The 10557-nt window shown below is 39.6% G+C and overlaps 1 protein-coding gene across 2 annotated transcripts; it reads left to right on the forward strand.

Annotated features, from left to right (window-relative positions):
* The first annotated feature begins 2837 nt into the window (after positions 1-2837).
* LOC103468415 (CD9 antigen-like) lies at positions 2838-10207 on the forward strand. 2 transcript variants are annotated; one of them, XM_008415494.2, is made up of 9 exons: positions 2838-2928; positions 3122-3274; positions 4272-4377; positions 4463-4560; positions 5497-5571; positions 5648-5749; positions 5862-5957; positions 7381-7464; positions 9410-10207. In XM_008415494.2, the coding sequence occupies exons 2-9, from the start codon at positions 3209-3211 to the stop codon at positions 9497-9499; spliced, it is 717 nt and encodes a 238-aa protein (XP_008413716.1). In that variant the 5' UTR covers positions 2838-2928; positions 3122-3208; the 3' UTR covers positions 9500-10207. The 2 variants fall into 2 exon arrangements, with proteins under 2 accessions (XP_008413716.1, XP_008413715.1); XM_008415493.2 differs by having other exon boundaries at positions 7731-9503.
* Positions 10208-10557: the final 350 nt, after the last annotated feature.

The following is a 10557-nucleotide window of genomic DNA, read 5'->3' on the forward strand; positions in this document are numbered from 1 at the left end:
AGTTATTGTTGTGCCAACTGTCTAGACCCCTCAGATCTTCTGGTTCTGCTCTGCATCCCCAGAACTAGAACCAAGCGAGGAGAAGCAGCATTTAGCTTCTACGCACCACAGATTTGGAACAAACTTCCAGAAAACTGTAAAACAGCTGAAACACTGAGTGCCTTTAAATCTCAACTTAAAACCCACCTGTTTAGAGTTGCTTATGACTAAATTAGGGTTAGAGTGCGGGTTTTGATGTCTTCCATGTTTTTATCTTTACTTTTTATCTATTTATTAATTTCTTTTTATTTCTCTTTCTCACTGTTTACGTTTTAATGATGTAAAGCCCGCGGAAAACGTCCCAGTTAAACGACGTTTAACTAAAGTCCCACAGGGTTTAGAGTTCCAGTTGACGGCGTTTCAACTAAAAACCTAGAGGTTGGAGTCCTTGTCAAACTGTGTTTTTGACTAAAGTCCCAGAGGGTTAGAGTCCCAGTTAAACGACTTTTAACTGAAGTCCTAAAAGGGGTGTGGGTTTTAATGTTTTAATCTTTTTTTTTTTCAAAATCTCTTTCTCTTTCTCACTGTTTATTCACTGTCACATGCTGTTTTCAATGCCTTGCTGCTTAAATGTGCTGTACAAAGAAAAATTGATTGATTGGTTGATTCATAAAGCAGAATTGGATAGAGGAAGGAAAAAAGATGCATGGTTTTATTTTTGTTTTTATGTTTTACAAATCTAAAAAGTGCGACATGCTTTTGTGTTCCACCTCCCACCCGAGTCAATCGTTTGTGCGACAAATTTCTGCACATCTAAGTTGTTTTGTGTACTTTCTGATTTGTAAAAACAGCTCACACTCTGCCACCTTCATATTCTCAATTTTATTGAGGTCTGGACTTTGACCGGGCCATTCTAACACACCAGTAAAACTTTAACTCATGTATTGTAGCTGCGTTTGCAAATGTTTGATTATTTCCTCACTGGAAGACAAGACCTCGCCCGTGACTTCAGTCTTGCGCAGCCTCTCACTGGTTTTCTTCAGACTGCCAGTGTTTTTATCTCTGTTCGTCTTCTGATTATTGTTGAAGAAAACCCCCGCTGCACCATGATGCTGCCACCACCGTGTTCTGCAATAGGTACGGTGTGCCTAGGTCTTCAGAGTCCTGTCCAAAACTAAACAGCATGTCCATCAGCTCTGAAACAAACTCCCTGAAAACCTGAGATGTGTAGAAACTGCTGTGTTTTGAATTTGCTTTTTTTTGTTTTCAGCAGCTTTAGATAAAACAATCTGACCAATAAACATTTGTCTCTTTTTTGCCTTGTGTATGAATGGAGATATGCAAATAAGCTTGTCTTGTCTTAGGGGAATGTGCAGTGTTGTCTGACACAAACACATTTCAGGCTTTTGTCTTACCTGACCTGCACATTTATTAGGCTGCATTATGTATCGCTGAACACATCAGTGAGATTAATGTGAATTGTGGCAAACAGGCTTTGTTTCAACAATGCCTTTCATCTTGCTTCCATGAAAGGAAAGATCTGCGACGTGCGCAGCTGGTAGTTATCCTGTCGCCTGGATTCCCCCACATGAGCTCAGATTCTCCCCAGATCCCACAGAGCTACCCACAGGCCTCTTTGGCTGCTGCTGATTAATTAAAACTCAGCCGGGGGTCTGTGTCTGTTTTTTTTTGTTGTTTTTTTTTCTTCCTTGTGCGTTTCCTCTTCTTTGTGCACATAAAATCACATTTAAAATGCACTGATAGAACAAAAAGAAAAGAAACTTGAATGTTTTCTGCATAAGATAAAATGTTACATTTGATTTCCCTCGTGTTGTGGAAATCTCATGAGAACTGTTTCAGAGCTTTTATTTTATTTCATTTTTTAATGTTTCCTAAAATAAAAAAAATGAATCATGGATCACCGTTGTCAGGTGAATCAATTCCCAGTTACTTTCTGGTTATCTCTGCTCACACAAGTAATGTTAGGACGATGTAATTCACAACAAAGCTAGATAGAGGCTGATGTTTTTGAATTTTCTACACATGTGAAATGTTATTGAAAGTCAGGTTTTAAAGATTATGTTTAAGTACCGTATATTGGTCATTTACTATCTCTATGGTGCTGGGGGATTTTTTAACAGTCTGATTTGACAAAAGCTTTGTTTTTCTAGATATGACAATAGCAATACAATCAGCCGCATAAGACGGATGCCCAGTTTCTCTTCTAAGCCGATCTGTTCAGCAGACCTCTTTTTGTTTCGTTTCAGATTTTGTTACACAGGAATTTATTACAGGATCTAAGTAGTTTTGTTTTTCTTTCCTAGTTTTGATTACTTTTACTCGAAGATCAGCCTTTATTTAACCTTATCAGTGTGAGTAACTTCTCTGCTGCTTTTCCTTTATTTGAAGTAATGGCGTCAAAGTGTAATCTTGGAAAATGTCAGTAGTTGTTTGGGCTGGTTGCATGTATGAGGGGAGGAGAGAGATGGCAACGCCGTTTCCTTTTCATTTCGTTTCTTCTCTGTTGACTTTGGAGCTTAAGGGCAAAATTAAAACGTGGTTTTGTATTTTCAAGCATTTTAATTGTGATAACAACAGCGTTGTTTTGAATCAAACTGCGTCCATAGACCCCAGTAATAATTTAACACCAGCGTAGGTGAACGTCTATTGTCTTCTTGCAGTAATAACGTAAACAAAGGCGTTCTGACGCAGTCTCGTTTCCTTAAGTTTCCTTTTTCCCGTTTGATCTCTTCCTCTGTAGACAGCAGCATCCCGTCCTCCTGCTCATTGGGGCTATACTTCATCGGTCAAACCTTTCGACCAATCAGAGAACTGGAAGAAGTCGAGGGGCGGGGCTTGTCTCACGTTGAGGTAAGAAAATTTACACGCAGTTAATCGGATGCTGTAGCGAAAGGCGCGTGCTGCTTAATCAAATCACAGCTGAAAAAGGTATTTAATTCATTTGAAGCCATTTTTCTTATATCCGTGTTTGCCATTTGGGTGAATTCAGCACGAGAATTGTGTTGGTAGTTCATATTTTTCGTGTTAAATATTTGACGTTTAAAAAAAAATATTACGACGTTTGCTGACTTGCACCGATATGCACTAACGCGTTTTTTCCCTGTATGCTCCACCTGAACAGGCCCGAGCTGCTGGAAGAGCTCCACCATTCCCATTTGTTTTATCTTCAGACTTCAGAAGTGCGCAGTTTAACAGACCGCTGCTCATCATGGCTGTCGACGGATGTGGACTCGTGTGCAAATATATTCTCATCCTTTTCAACATCATCTTTGCTGTAAGTGAATTCAATTACAAAGCCACCACAATTAAGTGTTTATTCCAAAACACGACTAGCGGAAGTGGCAGCTACTCTTGTGTGCTGTTACAGTTGAGTTGATGTGTTCAGAGGTTTCGTTTCTCCAGAAATGCCGACGCTCTCCTTCAAGTATTTCCTCCAGTGTTAGAGGGCTTTTCTCCAGGCTATTTAGGCTTAATTCCCGTTTGGTTGTTTATCAGGGTTTTTACATACTTTTTTTTTCCCCGGTTGGTTTATGATTAGCCACTGCCACACCGAGAACAGGGACTTCTCTTACTGCAAGTAACACCTTTTTGTAGGAGAATAATTACGAGATGAACCAACTTCAACGTCACGGTATATTGAGCAACCTCTTGATAATGATAAATGGACGACAACACTTACCCCCTCTAATGGACTTTAAAACTACAGCGTCTCCAAATAAATGAGGAAAATGTGTGTTTTTAGTCGTTAAGAGTTACTGAATGAATAAACACAACTCAGCAAGCTTAGAAGTATAAAATAACTTTCCTGTAAACATTTTAAATTTCCTCCATTTATTGTTTATGGGACTCCAGACGGTACACATAGTGTCTTAAAGGGACACTCCGTCGTTTTGAGCTGTTAGAACCAGCCAAAATCGACTTTTCTTTTCATTTTTTTAAAACACCAAAAATACAGACATGGGCAAAATGACGTTGGTCATCGTCTGTGTTGGTTAATGTTTGGGATATCGCCCAGGCCCGTGTCACTTCCTACCAATTACTGCATCTGAGCAGTTCTCTACATTTGTGATATTGCACAGATTGATACCATACTGACAGTTTTAATTTAGATTTTGTAGGGCTCTACTTCTTGTGTATAAAGAGAAACGTCTTTGCACCTGTGGCTGCTTTTCGCTATTCTTCGTGCACCCACAGCTGTGTTTGTGCTCTGACAGTGCTGTACCTTGTAACCCAGACCTGTGATCTGGTTTTTGCTTCCTCTTTTGCGACAGGTGGTTGGGTTGGCGTTTTTGGGTCTCGGCTTATGGCTCAGATTTGGGCAAGACACCAGAGGGATCTTTGATATCGACGCGCTCAACTCCAGCGCTTTCGTCATAGGTTTGTCGCAAACACGTCGATCGGCTAACAGGCCGGTTCCAGATTCCATCTTATGGCAAACTGTTCCTGTTTTCTGCTCCGTCAGGTGTGACTGTACTGATCATTCTCGGTTCAATCATGCTGATTGTGGTGGTGTTCGGAGACTACGGCGCCTGCAATGAGAAAAAATGTGCCCTGCAAGTGGTGAGCCTATGCATACATGCACACGCACACACACACTTCTTTAAGATTTATCAGCTGAGATTTATCAGGTTGTAGCCAAACCTGTTGCAATAAGCAACTGATTGCATGATAAATTCAATTGAGCTCGCTGTTAATATCAGTTCACAAAGACATCATAATCCGTTTTATTAATGGTTGTGGTTCTGTGGTTTTATTTCTGCTTTAGATATTTTATTGGTTGCTGTGTTTTCTTTTCTGTCTTTAAAATCTCTTCCAATTCCAGTGTTAAATGTTCTTAGCAAAATTAAAGTTTGTTGTTGCTCAAGACGACAAACCTGCATTATGGTGCCATTATTAATATACTACTTGAAACAACAATATTGCAATTTATCGCAATAATACCAGGACAATACAGCAAATTGGTACATAGTTTCTGTAGTGATAACTCAGAGCTGATGGCGAAGCATCAAAACAACAGAAAATGATAATTAAAAACAGATTAAATATTTTTGTTGCTTCATTTTGTTTTACATTGTTATGCATTTGAATTTATTTGGTTTATTTTTTGTGTTATTTATTATGTTTTGACATTTTTAAAAATGCAACAGTATTTTGTAACATTTGTTTCAAAAGGGGCTATACAAATTAGGTAGTGTTTGGATTTTCGTCAGTAAATTACACTCAGGATGATCACATCTACACAAGTATATAAAAACCAAAAGTTATAATGAAATATCTGGTTTGGAGAGAGTATTTCTGGAATTCTGTCTTTCAGACATGCAGCCTTTTTGGCTCCAACTTAAAGAGAAAACAATGTTTCCAACATTATTCTGTAGCTACTTTTGAAACAATCCATAAAGCAGATTTTATTGCAAATAAACTGAACTCTTTTGATTCCCTTTTTGTTGTTTTGCTGCAGAGTGACTCACAGTAATCCATTTCTTCTTGTCCCTCCAGTTCTCCGTCCTGCTCTTCTTTCTGGCTGTGGCTGAGTTTGTCATCGGAGGACTTGCTTATTCCAACAGCGACACGGTAAAAGCCTCGGCCATCTGTCCCAAACCAAGCCGTCCTGATCGTACTCATGTGTTTTTGGGTTTTCCTCCCCCAGGTTGGACTGAAACTAGGAGAGTTTTACACAACTTTATACACCCTCTATGTGAATAGCCAAGATCCAGCAATTGGTGTCACACTCGCATTCATCCACAACTCTGTAAGTGTGCACCATTTTCTTGTTTTAATATAAAAATCTTGTGCGTTTATATGTTGACATGCATGGTCATTTTTCTGGGTGCTCCTACTGACTTCCACTTCCTGTGCTTCAGCTGCACTGCTGTGGAATGACCGGAGTGGCGCTTGTTGAGCTGGTGAAGCAGACCTGTCCTAAACCAGACGGTTTCATGGAGCACCTCGTCATGCCTGTAAGTGGCTTTCTTACTGTGGGAATCTTTTTATGATTATGATCACCCCTTGGTGAATCATAGTGCATGAATCTACTTCAAGAATTGAAGAGATTGTCGAAGGTGTACCTACACTGGAATGGTTCAGATTCAAACGTATTTGTCTGCTACCACGGCCCAGTCAAAGTCCATGTCTAAATTCTATTGAGAGTCTGTGGTGAGATCCAATCAGACTGAGCTCGAGATATTTTGTAAAGTAAAACAGGTGAATGTTTTGGTTGCTAGAAATGCAAAGCTGATAGAGGCTCAAAAGATCTGAAGCAGGAGTTGGAGTGAAAATTAGTTTTATAAAGTGTTGACTCAAAATGATTCTCTGCCCGGCGTTGGTGTGGCACGTAAAATCCCATCTGGACAAAATGTGAAAAGTTTAAATACTTTAAATACCAATACCTTCAAATTGATTTTAAAGGAGTAGCAGTCTTTTTTTGTAAGTATTTCCTGATGCAAGAAAAATGAGGAAGGAAAATTATCAGAAATAAAAATTGTCATATTTATAGTCCTTGGAAACAGGAAGTCCAGGATGACGAATGAAATTCACAGACATGCTGTTCATGTGGGGGAAAAAGAAAGAGAAAACATCTATTGGCCCTTTCACCACCACAGGAAGCGTCTTGCACAAGGACTGCATATTTTCCTCAACACTGATTGGCTGTAACTTTAAGTGTGGAGTCGAGTCAAACTGTAGATGTTAGATTCTGGGTTGTGGCCTGGGCTCTTAAAGGGCCGGTTGTACCAGAATGTGTTGAATTTGTCTTAAATTTGGTAAATTTGACTCTTTATTACGCACTGTGTAGATCAAGGACTATAATCTGACATTAAGGCTGAGGCATCCTTTTAGTACGAGTCAGGAAGTTTTTGAAAATGTTTGAGAAAAATCTGCAATACAAAAAGTGTCGGGATTTGTTGATTTAGCGTGAATTTCCACGATAATTCTCAACAAACTGGAGGGACTGATTGATATAATTTGGCAGCAAATAGATAAAAACTGCATTGATTTGACTTGTAACATTATATTTAAGCTCAATTAGTGTTTAGTCTAGAATGTTGAGGGCCACATAAAAAGCAATGGCGGGCCAGATTTAGTCCACGGGCCTCGAGTTTGACACATGTGCTTTACACTTTGCATCATAATCCCTACCAAGCTATATTTGGTATTTGAACCATTAAAATAGGCAGCTATAAATGAGCTTTTGGCCTTTCCTTCAAAGTGTTCACAGGTTTTAGCTGTTTGTAGAGGGCTCTGGTCCCTGATTCAGACCTCAGATGCTTGTAGAGGTGGAAGTCGTGGAAAACCAGTTTGCTTCCTGCTGGTGGATTCGCTCTGTAAACTCTGGGTTGGGTGTTGAATCTTCAGGCGCTCACAGCGTCTTCTGTCCTCCACCAGAACTGTCCCGCTACCATCGTCACCGTCTTCGACAGCCGGGCGCCGCTGGTGATGGGCATCTTCGTCGGAACTGGAGCTCTTCTGGTAGGAAAACTGCATATTTGTTTGCTTTGAAGCAGTCTAAAAGATGAAATGAAATTTTTCACACTAACAAAACGTCTCGTTCCATAATTCCTTCCTAATTTGCCGTTTTAGTGAAGTGTAACCTACATTATGATTATAGATATCAGGGTGCAGAACAAGTTTGTTTTGCTCACGTTTTTAAGTTTGACCATCTTTCTCTCCTCCCCCTCCCACCTTTTTGTCGTTTTATTTTATTTTCTCATTTCCTCCATCATTGCTTCCAAAAGATCGTAGCTCTGATTTGCAGCGGAGTGCTCAGTTCACAGATTCGCCAGGCCTCCTCATCTCCTCAGTACATTATCCTGAACTCCAGCACCCCCTCCCTGGCTGCCCCTCAGCCGTACCCTCAGCATGTCACCGCCTCCAACAACTCCTTCCCCAACCAGGACCCCGTCGTCTTCACGCCCCTCTCTGTGGTCAACATCCCTGTGGCTCAGGCTTAGGAGGCTTCTCGACAGATTCCATTCTCGCTGTTGTGGATTTGTGTTGTTCCACAGGGTCTTGACGTGACAAACCCTTTGCTTCACTCGGCATGATCACGCTTGAGCTTCACACTTTGTAGAAGGAAAAAAATCCCCTCCTCAGATATCTAAACCGTACTTTTGGGAAGATCATTCTCCTAGAAATTGGGACAAGCAACTGTTCTGATGCAATCGTTGGGTTTTTATTGGTCAGAAGTTTGCACACCCCCAGCACGGACATGAATTTCATGATAATTAAAACTAACGGTAACACTTTGACGTGGTGTGCACAAGACTGACAACATCTGCATTGAACATGAAGGAATCTTTATGAATGTCTGACTTTTGTCATGAAGTGTTATTCGGTAAATAATGACACTTTTAATGTAAAGTTGCTGTAAAAGTTGCATTAAAAAGTCCATAATGTCCATTAGAAGTTCCAACTTTGTATTATTTGGTAAATAATGACACTTTAATGCAAAGTTGGCACTTTTAATGGACTTTAGTGCGATGTTTAGAGCAACTGTGCATTGTCTTTATTTACCAAATGACATCAGTCAGACATTCATAAAGACTCCATGTTTATAACCGGTGTTATGTCAGCCTTATGCACACCCCGAGAAAATAAAGTGTTGCCAAACTAAATGTGTTATTTTTCAGGAATGGCTACAACATAGAACTTCTCTATTGTTTCAAAAACAATAACTGAATGAACAAGTTGTTATTTATCAGAGCTATTTCAGGGTCAAAATTACATGGACATCAACTTAAACATTGTTGGTTTTCTATTAGTCGGCAAAAGAAGGTCAACATTAAGATACTGTTGAAGGTTATGGACTAAAAAACAAATTTGTGCCAGGAAATCTAAGTCATTTCTGATTAGAAAAGTTGTCAAAATATTCAGACATTTATGGCCGTGACAATTGACTGGATGCAAACTTCTGACCAGAACCACGTTTGTCAACCACCAAGTAGAAACAAATGATTTCCGTTCCACTAATTGGAGCAACGCTCACTGTTAATTCTCCCACTCAGTCTTGTTCTCACCTTCTTTAATCTAACAGATGTTGATGTAACAGGCTTGGATTTTTGTCCATCAAATGTTTTCTTAGACAAACTCATTTTCTGACTTCACAGATGCTTTTTGTGTGTGTGTGTGTGGGGTTTGTGTGTAAATCTTCCAGGTGGCTGGTTTAAATTTGTGAAAACGTGGTAGAGGTGGGAGCGGGACATTCTGGTGTTTTCAAGCATGAATGTAGGAGCCTGGCACTAAAATCCATCCTGAACGATCAGATCTCCGTTAGCCGCTGTGAATGTACGCTGACCTCGGGACTAATCCGTTACCCGATTCGGCGTTTCGGTTGGACGTCAGTGCCAGGTGTGCGCAGGGCGTCTCTTTCCCCTTCGCTGTTCTTTACTTCCCTCCTTCTTTGTCTGCATGACAGATCACTGCCCTGGTCTGCGCCGTTGTCCTCCTGCAACAGGTCAAGAAAGTGCACCAGGACGTCACCGCTTACTATTCGTCTGTGTACTAAGTCGTCATCAGTGACCATCGCTGGAAAGTCAGCCAGCAGATCAGTGTTTACAGCCTTTTCCAATGTGTGTGTATGTACTGTACGTGTGTCAACTACTGACTGCAGTTCCAGTGGGGAGGCTGGTGAAAATGTTGTCGTATACCACTAGATGAACCAACTTCAAAAAAGAAAAAGGTACACCACTTGAGTGAAAATGATTCTGACAATGCCAAACACAACTTGATGATTAATCTGCAAACTTTAGTAGCCAAACCGCACTGAGCCTTTTTTAAGAAACAGAACCGCATGCAGCCTGGTTACGCGTTAGCTCTTTTCTGTTCTGTAATTTCAACTTGTTCTGTTCTAGTGAGATTGCTTTAGCTCGTTTGTTGTTACAACACTGGTGAACATCACTGTCAGCAATGTAAAAAAGGAGAAAAAAGGGATCATAACGATAAACTTTTAGAAGCTTTGATTGTATTTGGGTCCGATTATACATTTGAAACCTTTAAGCTCATCGTTTGTTTCTTCACGTGTCCCTCGTGTGCTATGCTCAAATATTTGTTCACTTTTTTAACATTTTTATATGTAGTTACAGATTTTAAGGTAAACAAAAACTTTTTTTTTGTTGTTTCCAACTACTTTTCATTTTGTTCTTATTGATATTTTAAGAGCCACATCTATAGCCTGGAAGTTGAGTACCAAATAATAATAAAAGACCTTACAACATTTAAATGGTGTCTTTTAAAGCTGTAATTTAAAACTGTTGCCTTGGTATAAATTACTATATTGGAAAAAAAAGGAGACAGAATTTAAGTAACATGTTTAAAAGCAGAATGCCTTATTTTTCTTCACTTTATCATGTAGTCTTGACTACTGCATTGTATTATGTTAGAGCTAAATATTCTCTTTAAGAGTTGTGGCTTTGCATGTTTCCATAAAAATAACAGAAAAAATTGCATGTGTGAATGTGTCGTCATTTCCTTTTCAATACACTGGAAACTGATCCAAGTCTGATACAGAGATACACGTCAAAGTATTTCAAAAGCTGGGAAATATATATATATATATATATATAT

The sequence above is a fragment of the Poecilia reticulata genome, linkage group LG8 (genome assembly GCF_000633615.1).
Source record: "Poecilia reticulata strain Guanapo linkage group LG8, Guppy_female_1.0+MT, whole genome shotgun sequence".
Taxonomy (NCBI): domain Eukaryota; kingdom Metazoa; phylum Chordata; class Actinopteri; order Cyprinodontiformes; family Poeciliidae; genus Poecilia; species Poecilia reticulata.

Bases quoted from the DNA above. Each gene is read 5' to 3' on its own strand.
- LOC103468415 (XM_008415493.2), top strand. From the start codon at position 3,209: ATGGCTGTCGACGGATGTGGACTCGTGTGCAAATATATTCTCATCCTT. The intron at 3,275-4,271 runs GTAAGTGAATTC...CTTTTGCGACAG, and splicing joins TTTTCAACATCATCTTTGCT to GTGGTTGGGTTGGCGTTTTT. The intron at 4,378-4,462 runs GTTTGTCGCAAA...CTGCTCCGTCAG, and splicing joins CTCCAGCGCTTTCGTCATAG to GTGTGACTGTACTGATCATT.